The sequence below is a fragment of the Notothenia rossii genome (assembly GCF_949606895.1).
Source record: "Notothenia rossii genome assembly, chromosome: 2".
NCBI lineage: Eukaryota > Metazoa > Chordata > Actinopteri > Perciformes > Nototheniidae > Notothenia > Notothenia rossii.
The window spans coordinates 3,624,286-3,642,570 of record NC_136904.1 but is presented as its reverse complement, the minus strand read 5'-3'; the positions used below and the strand labels follow the sequence as shown (position 1 = coordinate 3,642,570).

The window sequence follows — 18,285 nt, the reverse complement described above, 5'->3', positions numbered from 1 at the left end:
CTGTACTTTCTACTTCTTACATGTTGAACACAAATACCTGTACTTTCTACTTCTTACATGTTGAACACAAATACCTGTACTTTCTACTTCTTACATGTTGAACCCAAATACTTGTACTTTCTACTTCTCTCATTTTCCAAACAGCTGGTTCCTTTAGTCTGAATGTGTGTTTGGTGGCGTGATCATTATTATTTAGAGTCATTGCGTGCCTATTGATTTGAACACGATCCGTGTATCCATCATTTCCTGGTCTTCTCTAAAGAAGAGGGACCAATGGAAACGTTGTCATGTTGCCGTTGTTCACCATGGAAACATTCATTAGCTAACAATGACATTATTGTTCTATTAATATAAAGGGAGGTCAGGTACTCTTTAAAACAGCTGCTAGTTATGGGTACTTTTTACTGAAGTACATTTCAAAGCCTCTTTACTTTGACTTGAGTAAAGAAGTTTAGTCAGTACTTCTACTTTCACCAGAGTATTTTTAAACACCAGTATCTGTACTTCTACTTGAGTAAAGGATGTGTACTCTTGCCCTCTCTGATTGCGTGTGAGAGAAACAGCCCAGGACACTTTGGCCCCCGTGCAATTTAGGCATTAGCTCCCCGAACACCAGCCTGAGAGCGAGAGATTAAAATAAAAACGTCAAAAGTAAACATTTCTTTCCACAATTGATATCGCTCGGAGCACTCTGGGACAAAATGGCTTCCTGTCGGGGGGGGGGTGTTTCCTGTGTGAGGGAAAGAGAGAACAGGAGGGCACGAAAAGCTTCGCATAACCTCCTCTTTAGGAGAGAGGGAGGGAGGGAATGTTTATTGATCTTAGTCACACACATATTGTAAAGAGGAACTTTGGTACAAGCCTTTAGCACGCTATGGGAATCTGAAGGGGGGGGTTTGCTGCCATTTCACTTCTGGATAAGAACTGTCAGAGGTGGGAGAAGTACTCAGATATTTAACTTGAGTAAAAGTAGAAGTACTCAGATCTTGTACTTGAGTAAAAGTAGAAGTACTCAGATCTTGTACTTGAGTAAAAGTAGAAGTACTCAGATCTTGTACTTGAGTAAAAGTAGAAGTACTCAGATCTTGTACTTGAGTAGAAGTAGAAGTACTCAGATCTTGTACTTGAGTAAAAGTAGAAGTACCAGATCTTGTACTTGAATAAAAGTAGAAGTAATCAGATATTGTACTTGAGTAAAAGTAGAAATACTCAGATCTTGTACTTGAGTAAAAGTAGAAGTACTCTGATCTTGTACTTGAGTAAAAGTAGAAGTACTCAGATCTTGTACTTGAGTAGAAGTAGAAGTACTCAGATCTTGTACTTGAGTAGAAGTAGAAGTACTCAGATCTTGTACTTGAGTAAAAGTAGAAGTACCAGATCTTGTACTTGAATAAAAGTAGAAGTAATCAGATATTGTACTTGAGTAAAAGTAGAAATACTCAGATCTTGTACTTGAGTAAAAGTAGAAGTACTCTGATCTTGTACTTGAGTAAAAGTAGAAGTACTAAGATCTTGTTCTTGAGTAAAAGTAGAAGTACTCAGATCTTGTTCTTGAGTAAAAGTAGAAGTACTCAGATCTTGTACTTGAGTAAAAGTAGAAGTACTCAGATCTTGTACTTGAGTAAAAGTAGAAGTACCAGAGTGTAGGAATACTCTGTTACAGTAAAAGTCATGCATTCTAAATGTTACTCAAGTAAAAGTAGAAAAGTATTATCAAAATATAGTTAAAGTACCAAAAGTAAAAGTAGTCATTGTGCTGATTGGTCCATTTCAGAATAATATATATGATATGTTTTGATTATAATTCATGCCTGTTTGAGTAATTAAAGCCACATTAATGTAGAAACACATGATTTCCCTCTGAAAGTTCGTAGTGTAGAACTATAAAGTAGCATTGAATGGAAATGTTAAATAAAAAAGTGCTTAAAATGCTACGTACAATATATTTGAGAAAATTGAATATGAATATATTTTTGTCCATTTCCATTGAGAATAAATGGTCTTCTTTTGTGCGAGACTTCATCTTGCATGCAGAGGAAGGGCAGAGGTCATTTTTACAACCAGGATGGAGAATATTCTGCTGACCTCTGACCTCTCCATTGTTCTCTGATAACGAGGGTGAAAGTGAAGCGGCTTCAACAGAAAACACTTCCTGCTGATTGCATGTTGACGAGGGGAAACGCTGCTTTTAGCCTTTATCTAATCAGGAAGGTGGAGGAACACATTCTGATTTTTACAGCCTGAGACGAGGCAGAGATGTGCATCTCCGTGTCAACATGTGACTGCCCTGACTACGTATCATAGCGTGTAGTTGTTTAGATTGTTTGAGACCTATAAAGAGAGGGTTTATTTCATTTAAATGACAGCTTTGAATTGGAAAATGGTTTAACATAAAATGTATGTCTCAAATGTAGGGTTTATGAATTGTTAAAATAGCTTAAAGGGGGGCTATACCGCTCCTTTTCAGGTGTATGTAGTGTCTCTCCTTTAAAGAGTCCTCTCCTGCTGATGTTCAGGTGTGTATCAGTATGTAATGTCTCTCCTTTAAAGAGTCCTCTCCTGCTGATGTTCAGGTGTGTATCAGTATGTAATGTCTCTCCTTTAAAGAGTCCTCTCCTGCTGATGTTCAGGTGTATATCAGTATGTAGTGTCTCCACTTTAAAGAGTCCTCTCCTGCTGATGTTCAGGTGTATATCAGTATGTAGTGTCTCTACTTTAAAGAGTCCTCTCCTGCTGATGTTCAGGTGTATATCAGTATGTAGTGTCTCTACTTTAAAGAGTCCTCTCCTGCTGATGTTCAGGTGTATATCAGTATGTAGTGTCTCTACTTTAAAGAGTCCTCTCCTGCTGATGTTCAGGTGTATATCAGTATGTAGTGTCTCTACTTTAAAGAGTCCTCTCCTGCTGATGTTCAGGTGTATATCAGTATGTAGTGTCTCTACTTTAAAGAGTCCTCTCCTGCTGATGTTCAGGTGTATATCAGTATGTAGTGTCTCTACTTTAAAGAGTCCTCTCCTGCTGATGTTCAGGTGTATATCAGTATGTAGTGTCTCTACTTTAAAGAGTCCTCTCCTGCTGATGTTCAGGTGTATATCAGTATGTAGTGTCTCTATTTTAAAGAGTCCTCTCCTGCTGATGTTCAGGTGTATATCAGTATGTAGTGTCTCTATTTTAAAGAGTCCTCTCCTGCTGATGTTCAGGTGTATATCAGTATGTAGTGTCTCTATTTTAAAGAGTCCTCTCCTGCTGATGTTTGAGAGAGAAACTCCCTCGATGAAAACAGGGATTGTTAGTCTTTGCAGACCACTTACATGCACTAAAACCCTTTGTATAAAGAAAAGTGTGTGTCCTTGATACACATGCAGCGTGTCAAAAGATATTTGACGGTATAATTATCAACAAAAACAAAATTTGATCTGCAGAGAATTTGTATTTCCTTCCTAAAATAAGCTAGAAAACATTAAACATTTAGTTATACGGACAAAAACCAGGTTGAGTTTTTACAGCCCATCTTCTGTCGCAACTTTCTGGGAATACTTAAAAGGAGTTCGGTGCGTCACACTTCCTTCCGTCAATGAACAATATCTACTTTGTGTTCCTCATCAGAGCCGTATGACCTCTTCTGTGGGGATTTCCTGTCATCCAATACGTCCAAATAAAAACAACATTAGTTCTGTGATTCAAAATGAAGCTTCCTGGTGAATAAGCTAAATCTAAAACTGGGCTTTCTTAACCTATAAAAAAACGTCTTGATATTTTTGGGCACATTTGTAAAAGAACATGCCAGTTTTTTAGTTTCCTACTCCTTCCTTCCTTCACTCCAAAGACGTCAAACAGGTCTATCATGCCTGCTTAAATGAATAGGACCGGCTGTTAACGAGATGTTTCCAATGTTTGTCCAATTATTGAGAATAAGGAACGCCAATATTCACCGAGTTGACCGCCATCAGCTAAACAAAGAGCGATTTGGCGGATATCAGGAGCCGACTGTAGGAGCCAAATTTATGGTATTTTGTACGTATTATTGGAGTTTTGCGTGGAGTCAGTGGTTGTGTTAACCTGGCTAGACTCACCTGCTCTGTGTTGCTTTGTATGGAAAGAGATAGTATAAATGACCACACATTTATACTGAATATCCTTAAAGGTTATCGGCATCTGGATATATTGTCTTTGTTTGCCTTTTGTTCCTACAATAAATGGTCGAACGTAAGGAGTGGAGCCATTGTTTGAGCGTGTCAAAGTGTCACCCTGTTGCTGTTGAACTACTGAATGTCCCCACTGGGATTAACAAAGGTCCATCTTATCTTATTAAACCCACCTCCAGGGGGGAATCCCGATGGGCCGGTACTGAAGTGGGCCGGTCGGACGATGTGGGACGGTCGGATAAATCACTAGCACCCCGTCCCCCCCGTTGACACTTTAATAGCGGTATTTTTGCGGATCCAAGGTGGGCCGGCGGTACCGAAGTTATACCGCAGATCCCGGGCTGATTTGTAGTCCAGTCCGCCCCTGCCCACCTCTGTGTAGGATGGTGATGGGCACATGACAATAAAGCTTCGAATTGAAAACTGAATATTTAAGCTTGTTGTTTTTTAGATTGTTGAACTTGTGCTAATTCAGACTTTAAATAACAACAAAAGCTTAAAAATCTCAGCGAATTCCAATCGTATCGCTCAAGTTATGACTTTAAACACTGGAAGTGACCCCTAACTCCCAAACCATTGCCTCCCTAATGGTTATGTTTGATGTGTAATTCAACAACGCCACTAATTGTTAGGTATTACAGACTCTGATGTCATTCTTTTCCCTGATAGGTTGATGTAACCCACCTCTGCGTAGGATGGTGATGGGAGCCGTGCTGTTTGTCCCCTGATGATGAAGATGAGGATGAAGAGGGTCTCTTTGTCCCTGACGTTCTGCAGGGACGAGGCTCGGTTCTGCTGCAGAGCCCGGATCAGAACTGGGTTCAGAGACGGTTCTCTGGAAGTCCAGGATCTTCAGCTCCTTTATATCCCTGGCACTAACAGAGACAAAAAGGAAAGCCTAAAAAGGTCTGAAGACAGGGACAATGATCCAAGACAGTCTCTCAAAGTCCAAAGTCATGTCCTTCCAAAACCAGAAGGTATTCACTTGACTATGAAATAGAAGGGAAACATTCTTTATGAAGATGTATGAGCATGAAAGGTTCCTTTGATTTTCACTCAATTTAGAGAATAGTTCACGATGTGTTTTCCGAGGATCGACTGATTGTTAATTTTAAATTTGAGTCAAAAACACAGAGATAGAAAATGCTGTTATTGATATTGCAGGTTTCCTTTCAGGTCGATGCAGGGGATGGGGAAAAACAAGAAAGGGTCATAAAGACGAGTTATTGAAAATCTCACATGAAATAAAACTGATCATTTTTAGTCAGCCGTTTCCACGAAATCTCAACAAGCAACACGTTGTTGTACAAAACAAGGCGATGTGCAGGAGAGTCAACATCTGCTTGGAAAAGGTTGTAGTGCCTTTAAGTTTGTCTTTAAATGTGGTCTCCATTTTAACTTGTGTTCTTTCTTGTGGAGCTCTTTGAGAAATGTATTTCTGTGAAGGTGCTATACTAAATAAATAAACCTATTATAAATGCATTTGATTATTCTAATAGATTCTTTTTTTTAATTATTATTATTTATTTTCTTGTCAGTTATTTTATTTCGTTTTTTGCTACTTGGTTGGTTACGTTTTAGTAAGTAACATGTTGTATATTATGCATGGACCGCCCACTCATTTGTACACGTCTCGTTCACTCTTTGTTAATATCTGTAAGTGTGGATGAAATGTTGGAACTTGTAACAAAATGGAAAAACTCAATAAAAATAGTTAACTTTTTTTTTTTTTTTTTAAAGACTGGACTCACCGAGAGCTCAAACTGCACAAAGAAATCAACAGGACTCTAGATACTTTGGTTTTCAGTTGACAACCCGAGGGGTGAAACATCAATGGATGGAGAAGGTACATTAAAAAGGGGATACCAGTTTAATTTACATAAAGGGCAGCAACTAACTTCTGGAAACAGCATTAGGGTAAAGCGGTGGAGAGAGGATGAAATGCAAACATCTGTCGTAAAGCCTTCACCATTATCTCAGGTGTATTTATTAGATCTATGCATTTCCTGTTGAAGTGTAATTAGGGAGAGTGTGTCCCCGGTCTCTCTCACCTGAAGGTGACCTCTGGGAGGGAACACCTGACCCCGTTGTGAAAGGGAAGCTTCAGAGAGATGGTCTGGTTTCTATGATCCACGGAGGAAACGGATCCCTGATAAACTCCTAACGTCAGGCCGCAGTTTATCGACACGACGCTCTCCAACCAGTCCGTGGCCATGCTGCTCGCTGCGGGTAAGACATGAAGAGAAATGATGCGTCCGTTACTTTCTGCTGCTTCGAGCACGGCTGCGTGATCCTAAATGCCAAGTGAAATAGTTGGTGATGTGTGAGAGACTTATCAATTTGACAAGTAACCATGGCAGCTCTAAATGAAAGCATTAAAAGGATTTAGGGCTAAAACATTAAAGTATTGGTTGTCTGTAAACGTGTAAGGGTTGCCTAAATGCAGCTCTTATCATCTGGCTTCTCCACTTTGGAGCAGTGAACTGAACTTCATTAAATAATCTGCTAGATTCATATTTTTCTAACCTTTAAAAAAAGGAAAATGTCATCAATTTGTATATTCAGGATAAATAAGGATTCCCATTGGCTGATGCAAAATGGCACCAAATATTTAAAAGGTCATACGTGGCTGTACGCCACTGTTAAGTAGATTTAATCAACTACTGTACTTAAGTACAATTTTGAGGTACTTGTACTTTACTTGAGAATGTATATGTAATGCTACTTTATACTTCTACTCCACTATATTTATTTATTTAACAGCTTTTACATAGTGGACTAACTCTTTAAGTCACAAAAGAGTCAAATATTTAACTAAAAGTCAATCAGAACTGTGTTTGTCTACAGCAGTAAAATGAAACAATATCATCCAGAATGTCACATATAAATATAATATATATATACCATACGTACTTATAGTCAAGTAAAGCTTCTGAATACTTCTTCCACCTCTGTTTAGCTGGGATAACAGATAACAGCTTATTATGGGATGTTCGTGTGTGTCCACGCCCAGCTTTACCTAGCGTTGTTTTAAAGAGTTGTTCATGTGTGTCTTGGACCTGACGAAAGTATCATTGATTATTAAAAACGTGACGGTAAAATAAATGACATAAATAACCTCCATATGGGGTCAGAGTTCAGAGAAGTGACCTGTAATGTAAAAATGTAATTAAAATAACAACATGTTGTAAGATAAACAAACAGCAACGTGTGTTTATTGCTAGCATCACAGTTAGCATTAGCTTCGCGTCTCTTCCTCCGGTTTGCTTTTAATCTAAAGCAACGTCTTTTGAATTCGCATCAAAGGCTTGACTTTGTTTAAAGGTTCAAACTGAGGATACCCAGTGGATGATGGATTAAATACCGTGTCGATAAAACTGTAGCGAAGAGTCAAGAAAAGCCACAGAAGCTCCAGCTTTTGTTCGTGTTGATTTCCAGTTTGATACGCTACGTCACTTCCTTTATCTCCCACGTGGGTTTGTTGTGATTTTTTTATTAAATCCAGAACGATTTTTTTGTTCAGCCCTTCCTTAGTTTTTCTCCTCTCAATTCACTTATTTAGGGTAAAAAGTGTTTCAGAAATTATGCTTTTTATTGTATCCCCTGAAACCTTCAACTGCATAAATCCAGAGGTGGGAAATAACTATGTACATTTAATCAAGTACTGTACTTAAGTACTAGAGGTACTTGTAGCCTACTTGTGTTTTTCCATGTTATTCTACATTGTACTTCTACTCCACTTCAGTTCGGAGGTAAATGATGTACTTTGACTCCACTACATGTATTTAATCCCTTTAGTTACTTCTCTGGATGAATGATGTGAAATATAACCAAGTGTTAAATCAGACTTTAGTTCCACCTGGAGTAAATCCACCAGCTACCCTGCAGTATACAAAGTCATTCAAACTAGCTGCACCTTTACCAGCTTTGAGAACACTTTCATGATCAATCATTATAAAACATATCATATCTATTATTCTGAAATGGACCAATCTGCACAATGACTACTTTTACTGTCGCTACTTTCACTATATTTTGATGATAATACTTTTCTACTTTCACTTGAGGAACATTTTGAATGCAGGACTTTTACTGTAACAGAGTATTCCTACACTCTGGTACTTCTACTTTTACTCAAGTACAAGATCTGAGTACTTCTACTTTTACTCAAGTACAAGATCTGAGTACTTCTACTTTTACTCAAGTACAAGATCTGAGTACTTCTACTTTTACACAAGTACAATATCTGAGTTCTACTTTTACTCAAGTACCAGATATTTGCTTATTTATGTGCTGCTATAGTTGACCTGTTTATTTCTTCACCAAAAAGCTCAAAACGTTGTTATTCTCTGACATGAATTCACTTTTCTACACATTAGTAACTGCATACATCTTTATGTGGGGACTATCACTTTAATACTGTGTGGGTCAAATAGTTTTCTTTTTAAATAAAGCAAACAATAGGAACAAAATCATTCTTACAACATATTTTATTTGCGTGGCTGATTAAAGGATGCTCCGATCCAATGCCCTTACATGTGATACAATCATCGATGCATTAGAGATACAAATACAAATAACGGTCTACTGATATATTCCATAAGAACTCTTTTGGCTTTCTTAAAGATGCAGAGCGAAAACTTTTCTCACCTCAAAAATATACAAACGCTAGGCATATACAAATGTCTTCAAAAAAATACAAATAGCTTGATATACACACAAAAAAATAATCACATTTTGGGATACAGATATAGCTTCAGTGTCTTAAATCCACATTATAATGGGAAGTAGTTAGCTTTTAAATGCTATCACAAGGTACTATCATTTCAGTTCAGAGTCCTGTGTGAGAGAAGGAAAGAATTTAGGTTGCAATCGCCTAAATAATAATGCCTCAGTAAAACCTGCTCGTCCCAAACAAAGCAGAACTTCTTAATTATGCAGTTTATTTAACGCACAGCAGAACCACGCAGCTCCTTATTCTTCTTCGAAGCACCAACAATGTGCAGGAATATCTCTGAGAAAACCAAAAACATGATATGTTCATCTCTGACAATCTGCAAAAAGCACATTTCACTTTAATGCCATTAGCTCTGTAGATCAAACATCGAGTACATTCTGAGGAAGCCTCTTCTCTCACCGCCTGTTCTTCTGACCCTTTACAGTGTTTGAGTCCACTTCAGTTGAGTCGTAAACTGCACAGATATGAGTATGTTCACTCCTCGTTCGTCCTCATCGTGGCCCTCAGGTGGCAGCGTTTGTGTTTCATGGTGAGTCCGTATTCGGGGGTCATGTCCGGCTTTTGCCCCGGCATGGCGTGGAAGTGCAGTTTCTGGACGATGATCGCCAAGAAGAGGTAAACTTCGTTTCTAGCGATGACCTCTCCGATGCAGCGCCTCTTGCCCATGCCGAACACCATCACTCTCTCTCCTTCCTGCTTGTTCACCTCGTTGCCGTCAGAGGACAGGAAACGATCCGGAACGAAGGAAGACGGGTCTTTCCACAGCTCACTGAGAACATACAGATAAAGGAGAAAATAAGATACGCTGCACAAACATCCAAGCATGGCTGCAATCAATCAGAGAACTCATGCTACTTCCTACTTCTTTTTTACATTACTTTAAGTCTTTATGTCTTAAATACATCGTATGCTGCACTGTTGGACGAGCCTCGGACTTTCATTTCAAACCATTTCTCTGTAAATGTTGTTCAAATGACAACGAAGCCTTTGAATGTTGAACTTGCTGTACTGAGCAGCTCCTACGTTTGACCGTCAGTCTTTTTCAATTGTTTTAATACATTTATTCAGAAAAAGGGAACTCACGGGTCGTGATTGATCTGCCACTGATTGATAAACACACAAGTGTCTTTGGGAATGTAGTATCCATTCAGAGACGTGTCTTTAGTGGTGCTGAAAGAGAAAGAGAAATATTGTTAATGTTCACTCCTTTGCCTTTGGTAGAATTACAACCTCAACACAATCAATACTTTTACTGTCGCTACTTTCACTACATTCTGATGAGAATACTTTTCTACTTTCACTTGAGTCACATTTTGAATGCAGGACTTTTACTGTAACAGAGTATTCCTACACTCTGGTATTTCTACTTTTACTCAAGTACAAGATCTGAGTACTTCTACTTTTACTCAAGTACAAGACCTGAGTACTTCTACTTTTACTCAAGAACAAGATCTGAGTACTTCTACTTTTACTATATTCTGATGAGAATACTTTTCTACTTTCACTTTACTGTAACAGAGTATTCCTACACTCTGGTACTTCTACTTTTACTCAAGTACAAGATCTGAGTACTTCTACTTTTACTCAAGTACAAGATCTGAGTACTTCTACTTTTACTCAAGAACAAGATCTGAGTACTTCTACTTTTACTCAAGTACAAGATCTGAGTACTTCTACTTTTACTCAAGTACAAGATCTGAGTACTTCTACTTTTACTCAAGTATAAGATCTGAGTACTTCTACTTTTACTCAAGTACAAGATCTGAGTACTTCTACTTTTACTCAAGTACAAGATCTCAGTACTTCTACTTTTACTCAAGGACAAGATCTGAGTACTTCTACTTTTACTCAAGTACAAGATCTGAGTACTTCTACTTTTACTCAAGTACAAGATCTGAGTACTTCTACTTTTACTCAAGTACAAGATCTGAGTACTTCTACTTTTACTGAAGAACAAGATCTGAGTACTTCTACTTTTACTAAGTACAAGATCTGAGTACTTCTACCTTTACTCAAGTACAAGATCTGAGTACTTCTACTTTTACTAAGTACAATATCTGAGTACTTCTACTTTTACTCAAGTACAAGATCTGAGTACTTTTAGCTTATCTTCTGATAATTAATGTTCTTCGATGGTTGACCTGTTATCTGTTCTCCAAAGAGAGCTCAATACTTAGATGTCTTTACTCTGCAAAGTGTCTTTGAGTTTCTAGAAAAGCGCTATATAAATAAAAAGCATTATTATTATTATTCGTAAGGTAGAGACTCACCAGTGAGGGATGGTGAACGGCAGGAAGGAAGAGTGGCGGAAAATCTCCAGGATGAAAGCCTCCAGAAAGGGAAGGTTGGGTCTGTCGGAGAGAAGAGGGGTGCGATCCAGACCCACTTTGTCCTCTGGAAAACAAAAGATCATTGACTTTTAGTTCAGGACGAGAGTTGAGGGTAGAGTCGAGTAACGTTCTTTGAGAGGGGCAAAAGAAGGGAAACTGCCCCGGGATGCTAATGGAGGATATGGTTCATGTTTTGTTTTGTTAACTTTATTATTTCCCCTTCTTGTTTCAAGATTCAAGTTTCAAGTCTTTTACTGTCATGTGTACATATACGTTAAAGTTTAGATACGACAATGAGAATCTGAGGTCACAGGCTCCTCCCACAGAGCAACACAATCAAACAGATACAACAGAATATAGTAGAAATCGTGCAGAATAGTCTACAGTCATTGGAATATAAATATGAGGTGCAGACAGATGAATGGATGTTCTTTCAAAGGTTCAGGTGTTTAACGGTCTGATGGCCCGTGGGATGAAACTGTTTGGGTGTTTGCCTTGGGTCCCTTGAAAGGCGCTATACAAATGTGATCTATTATTATGATGATGATGTACTTACTCAGCTCTTGATACAGCCTCTCCTGTATCTCGGGGTAAGCCACCAGGTACATCACGGACCAGGACAGAGCCGTGGAGATGGTGTCAAAACCTGGAAGAGAAACATCTGTAAGGACACTTTGCAGAGGTGGGAAGTAGTGGAGTACAAATACTTTGTTACTGTGCTTAAGTACATGTTGCTGGTATCAGTACTTTACTCCACTACTTATTTTTCTGACCACTTTTTACTTTGACTTCTTAGATTTTGAACACAAATACCTGTACTTTCTACTTCTTACATGTTGAACACAAATACCTGTACTTTCTACTTCTTACATGTTGAACACAAATACCTGTACTTTCTACTTCTTACATGTTGAACACAAATACCTGTACTTTCTACTTCTTACATGTTGAACACAAATACCTGTACTTTCTACTTCTTACATGTTGAACACAAATACCTGTACTTTCTACTTCTCACATGTTGAACACAAATACCTGTACTTTCTACTTCTTACATTTTGAACACAAATACCTGTACTTTCTACTTCTTACATGTTGAACTCAAATACCTGTACTTTCTACTTCTCACATGTTGAACACAAATACCTGTACTTTCTACTTCTCACATGTTGAACACAAATACCTGTACTTTCTACTTCTTACATGTTGAACACAAATACCTGTACTTTCTACTTCTTACATGTTGAACTCAAATACCTGTACTTTCTACTTCTCACATGTTGAACACAAATACCTGTACTTTCTACTTCTTACATTTTGAACACAAATACCTGTACTTTCTACTTCTTACATGTTGAACTCAAATACCTGTACTTTCTACTTCTCACATGTTGAACACAAATACCTGTACTTTCTACTTCTCACATGTTGAACACAAATACCTGTACTTTCTACTTCTTACATGTTGAACACAAATACCTGTACTTTCTACTTCTTACATGTTGAACACAAATACCTGTACTTTCTACTTCTTACATGTTGAACACAAATACCTGTACTTTCTACTTCTTACATGTTGAACACAAATACCTGTACTTTCTACTTCTCACATGTTGAACACAAATACCTGTACTTTCTACTTCTTACATTTTGAACACAAATACCTGTACTTTCTACTTCTTACATGTTGAACTCAAATACCTGTACTTTCTACTTCTCACATGTTGAACACAAATACCTGTACTTTCTACTTCTCACATGTTGAACACAAATACCTGTACTTTCTACTTCTTACATGTTGAACACAAATACCTGTACTTTCTACTTCTTACATGTTGAACACAAATACCTGTACTTTCTACTTCTTACATGTTGAACTCAAATACCTGTACTTTCTACTTCTTACATGTTGAACTCAAATACCTGTACTTTCTACTTCTTACATGTTGAACACAAATACCTGTACTTTCTACTTCTTACATGTTGAACTCAAATACCTGTACTTTCTACTTCTTACATGTTGAACACAAATACCTGTACTTTCTACTTCTTACATGTTGAACTCAAATACCTGTACTTTCTACTTCTTACATGTTGAACTCAAATACCTGTACTTTCTACTTCTTACATGTTGAACTCAAATACCTGTACTTTCTACTTCTTACATGTTGAACACAAATACCTGTACTTTCTACTTCTTACATGTTGAACTCAAATACCTGTACTTTCTACTTCTCTCATTTTCCAAACAGCTGGTTCCTTTAGTCTGAATGTGTGTTTGGTGGCCTGATCATTATTATTTAGAGTCATTGCGTGCCTATTGATTTGAACACGATCCGTGTATCCATCATTTCCTGGTCTTCTCTAAAGAAGAGGGACCAATGAAAACGTTGTCATGTTGCCGTTGGTCAGCATGGAAACATTCATTAGCTAACAATGACATTATTGTTCTATTAATATAAAGGGAGGTCAGGTACTCTTTAAAACAGCTGCTAGTTATGGGTACTTTTTACTGAAGTACATTTCAAAGCCTCTTTACTTTGACTTGAGTAAAGAAGTTTAGTCAGTACTTCCACTTTCACCAGAGTATTTTTAAACACGAGTATCTGTACTTCTACTTGAGGAAAGGATGTGAGTACTTCTACTTGAGGAAAGGATGTGTGTACTCTTGCCCTCTCTCTAATGTTTGTAGTCTTTAAAGTGGAGCAATCTCTTCTAATATTCATGCAGAGAAATAAAACCCACCGGCTCCAAACAGGTCGTTGACGATTCCTACGATCTTCTCGTCTGACATCTGGATGTTTGAGTTCTCGTCCAGCTTCCTGTCCTCACAGTGATCGATGAGGGAGTCTGTGATGTCACGAATGTTATCCTGGAGGAAGACGATAAAGGAAATCTCAATAAATGGTTTCAAATAAAACACGGACACGTGGTTTTCATGTATAAGACAAGATAAGATAAGATGGAACTGTATTTATCCCCTTGGGGAAATGTAGGCGTTAATAGCAGCAACAGGGTCAGAGTTAAAAACAGGATTCACATTTTGTGTCTTTGAGTTTCTAGAAATGGATTATTATTATTATTCTAGAAACATGGTTTTCATGTGTGATTTAAAGGTCTCCTATTATTCTGTTTTTCATCAATATATCACAGGTCTCAGATATATACAGAGCCTGTCTCTGATTGGCTGAAACACCAAACAGATCATTGCAGCATTACCCATAATCCCCTCTGTTTCAGCCCTGTTTCCAAAGTGCTGATTCTCTGTCTGTTACTTTAGATGAAAATAAGGAGCCCCTCCCCACGCCCCTCTGAGAGACATTTGGTTACAAAGAACTCAATGGAGCTCTAGGAGGAGATTCAGGTGATAAGGGGGGGGGGGGGTTACCTTGGTTGCTGATTGGCTAACGGTTACACAAGACAAAACATCGCTATGACATCACAAAGTGGACACAATCTGATCAGCTCATTTTCAGACAGGTTTTTATAGAAATGGATCAGGACAAAAAGAGAGAGAATCTTTGTTCCTGAAACTTTCAGAGTCTCTTTCCACAGAGGGGACACATGTTGATGTAGAAGAGACATGAAGAAGAGGGGACACATGTTGATGTAGAAGAGACATGAAGAAGAGGGGACACATGTTGATGTAGAAGAGACATGAAGAAGAGGGGACACATGTTGATGTAGAAGAGACTTGAAGAAGAGGGGACACATGTTGATGTAGAAGAGACATGAAGAAGAGGGGACACATGTTGATGTAGAAGAGACATGAAGAAGAGGGGACACATGTTGATGTAGAAGAGACATGAAGAAGAGGGGACACATGCTGATGTAGAAGAGACATGGAGAAGAGGGGACACATGTTGATGTAGAAGAGACATGGAGAAGAGGGGACACATGTTGATGTGGAAGAGACAGGAAGAAGAGGGGACACATGTTGATGTAGAAGAGACATGGAGAAGAGGGGACACATGTTGATGTAGAAGAGACTTGAAGAAGAGGGGACACATGTTGATGTAGAAGAGACATGGAGAAGAGGGGACACATGTTGATGTAGAAGAGACATGAAGAAGAGGGGACACATGTTGATGTAGAAGAGACATGAAGAAGAGGGGACACATGTTGATGTAGAAGAGACATGGAGAAGAGCGGACACATGTTGATGTAGAAGAGACATGGAGAAGAGGGGACACATGTTGATGTAGGAGAGACATGGAGAAGAGGGGACACATGTTGATGTAGAAGAGACATGAAGAAGAGGGGACACATGTTGATGTAGGAGAGACATGGAGAGCGCGCTGTACCTTGTCGTAAGTGGTGTAATGCTCGGTGACGATCTTCTGAATGAACGCGTTGAATCGAGCGTTGATCTGCATGAAATTCTTCATGGTGGTGCTCGGCAGGAACCTCAGAGCGGGGATAAAGTCCCCGGGGTTTCCGCTGCCCACCACCCGTCCGAACTCATCGCTGAGGTTCACCAAACTCAGCAGCTCCTCGTCGTCGTGGTGGTATCTCCGTCCGAAGCACATACCGCAGATCACGTTGGCGACGGAAACCACGATGTGTCGGAAAGGATCGAAGCGGCCGTCCGCCTGCATGACGGTGTTCAGCTGTTTGATCAGGTGCTCGCCCTCTTTGCAGATGTGTTCCTCCAGCATGCACGAGTACTCTGGGGTCGTCCCTTCAAGCTTGGAGAAAGATCTCAGAGCACTGTACGCTAGTTTCCTTCGGGCACGCCAAACTCCAGCTTGATCCGTACTGAACGCAAGACTCTTTCCGTCGTTTATGAGCCGGAAGCTGGGCAAATCTGGTCTTCCAGCAAAATCGTCCCCTTGTTTGATGAGAGCCTGGCGAATGGTTTCGCTTCCACTCAGAACCACGACGGGTCGCATCCCGATCTGGATCTGGAACACTTCTCCGTAGCGTTTGCTCATGGCCGTGAGACTCAGATAAGGTCGGCTTCCCACTTCCAGAACATTCCCGATTATCGGAAGAGGTTTCGGGCCGGGAAGACGACGAAGACCCTCGGGGATCTTGTCGTTGAAACATTTGAGGATCAAGTAGGCCAGACATATCGTTACCATGGCCACCAGACTCTCAGAAACTGACACCGCTCCAATTACTGGGAGATTCATGAGCACCATGATGAAGACTCTCTATTTTCTGTCTTTGTTTCTTCTGGCGTCTGCACAACCTGGACATGAGATAGAATCAGAGTCAGAATACCTGTATTCGTCCCACAGAGGGGACATGTACATGTGTTACAGCAGAAAAGAGCCAAAGACAGCTTAATGTTAACTAAGAAGCATGCATAAAAAGATTATTAAAATGTAAGAAAATTACACAATTTACAAAATACACATCTGTAACAGTTCTGAGGATTTAGCAGCCAGGTATATATTGCACAGTTATTAACGGCATATATATATATATATTATAATATATATATATATATATATTATAATATATATATTATAATATATATATATATATATATTATAATATATATATATATATATATATATATATATATATTGTACATATTTGGTATTCAACACGCAAACAGGGGTTTGAACCATGCTCCCCCGATCCCAACACCAACGCACTAATCCACTGCGTCACACGCCTCCAAGCATGATTTCTTTAATTGATTGTTTCTCCAGCTTATTTTATTTTCTCCATTATCTGCATTTTCAGCCAGGTAGATATTGCACAGTAATTAACGGCATTTATATATATTGCACATAGTTGGTATTTAACAACAACGGGGAGGGGCATCAGAGGAGAGAAGTTAGGGAGGAGGAGAGGTGTTGTGCAACATGTTGACTACATTAAGTTTAACAGCACCTGAAGGCAGCACACGGCATGTGTTTGATATTAATTGGACTCTTTAGATGCACAAAAACACTTTTTGCAATCTTATGCAAAAGTAGTTATCTATGTGAATCGTACTACAATATGACTCATTGAACGCTTATACATAAAATCAAAACAATAATAAGCATGTGTGATGTTTTAATTGTTCTCTTGAGCTGCACAAAATCACCTTTTGCAAGCTTATGCAAAAGTAGTTACCCATGTAAATCGTATTACTTATTATTGAACGCTTATACATACAACCAAACAATAATAAGCATGTGTTTGGTATTAATTGTTCTCTTGAGCTGCACAAAAACACCGTTTGCAACCTTATGCAGAGCTAGTTATCTAGTTAATCTTATTACTTAATGCTCAAACATGCAACCACATATTAAAACATTAATAAGCATGTTAAAGCTGCAACTACAAAGTCCAAATGTATACTTATTAACAGCCATGCTTGCAGAATAATCTCCACTCAGCACTTTGCTCCTATCACCGCGCGCTCACTGAAATCTGCCGTCTCGTGCATAAATGAACTCACCTTAGTGAAGCGGGAACAGCAGAACAACTCTCGGATCCGATGAAGACTTGTCAAGATCGTAAAGAAAAATATCTTTTAGAAGAGTTAAGTCCGAGTTTACTCTCTTCATGTCCCAAAACAGAGGCATGGCTCGTGCTTTATAGCGCGCTCCGCAGCTCCATTGGCTGCTGGTCGTGACGTAATCTCTATCTCTCTCTCTGTTTGGCATGAATGAAGTTTAGTACAGAGAAAAGGCGTGTGCGTGTGTGTGTGAGTGTGTGTGCGTGTGTGTGTGTGTGTGTGTGTGTGTGTGTGTGTGTGTGTGTGTGTGTGTGTGTGTGTGTGTGTGTGTGTGTGTGTGTGTGTGGTGTTGCTGTGCGTGACTCTGCGAGATTACAGATAGTTTGGAACTTAGTGTCAATAAAGACATGATGGAATATTGCTCAGAAACCTTTGCATGACTTTGTTTGATGACTGGCTTTTTGTATGGATAGCTAACACGCAATAACAATCAGAGGCACGTCTTATTTCCGCCACTATGGACCCGTCTCTATACTTTAATGTCATGTCACCTAAATATATACATTTTTAAAGGTTTTGCAGATACGTAGGCCTATATGGTGAAATTTATGTTTTATTTTACTTTTTTCGGTATATTTGGAAATTTGGAGTGAATGAAAGACACTGCCT

At 38.9% G+C, this 18,285-nt stretch overlaps 2 protein-coding genes across 3 annotated transcripts in view; both read right to left on the bottom strand.

The window, feature by feature from the left end:
* Nucleotides 1–7,604, bottom strand: part of LOC307028613 (enhancer of mRNA-decapping protein 3-like) — a 49,326-nt gene extending 41,722 nt beyond the window's left edge. The window contains exons 1-3 of one of the 2 annotated variants that reach the window (XM_079663783.1): nucleotides 7,510–7,604; nucleotides 6,197–6,368; nucleotides 4,830–5,020 (exon numbers count right to left, since the gene is read on the bottom strand). In XM_079663783.1, the coding sequence (XP_079519909.1) occupies nucleotides 4,830–5,020; nucleotides 6,197–6,360 (355 nt within the window). In that variant the 5' untranslated portion in view covers nucleotides 6,361–6,368; nucleotides 7,510–7,604. Of the gene's footprint in view, nucleotides 1–4,829; nucleotides 5,021–6,196; nucleotides 6,369–7,058; nucleotides 7,447–7,509 lie in introns of those variants that run through there. The other variant, XM_079663784.1, reaches the window with a different exon arrangement.
* Nucleotides 7,605–8,617: 1,013 nt separating this feature from the next.
* cyp1a (cytochrome P450, family 1, subfamily A) lies at nucleotides 8,618–17,771 on the bottom strand. The gene is made up of 7 exons (XM_079663629.1): nucleotides 17,617–17,771; nucleotides 15,518–16,407; nucleotides 13,959–14,085; nucleotides 11,770–11,859; nucleotides 11,154–11,277; nucleotides 9,967–10,053; nucleotides 8,618–9,652 (listed from the first exon to the last, which is right to left on the bottom strand). The coding sequence occupies exons 2-7, from the start codon at nucleotides 16,355–16,357 to the stop codon at nucleotides 9,358–9,360; spliced, it is 1,563 nt and encodes a 520-aa protein (XP_079519755.1). The 5' UTR covers nucleotides 16,358–16,407; nucleotides 17,617–17,771; the 3' UTR covers nucleotides 8,618–9,357.
* Nucleotides 17,772–18,285: the final 514 nt, after the last annotated feature.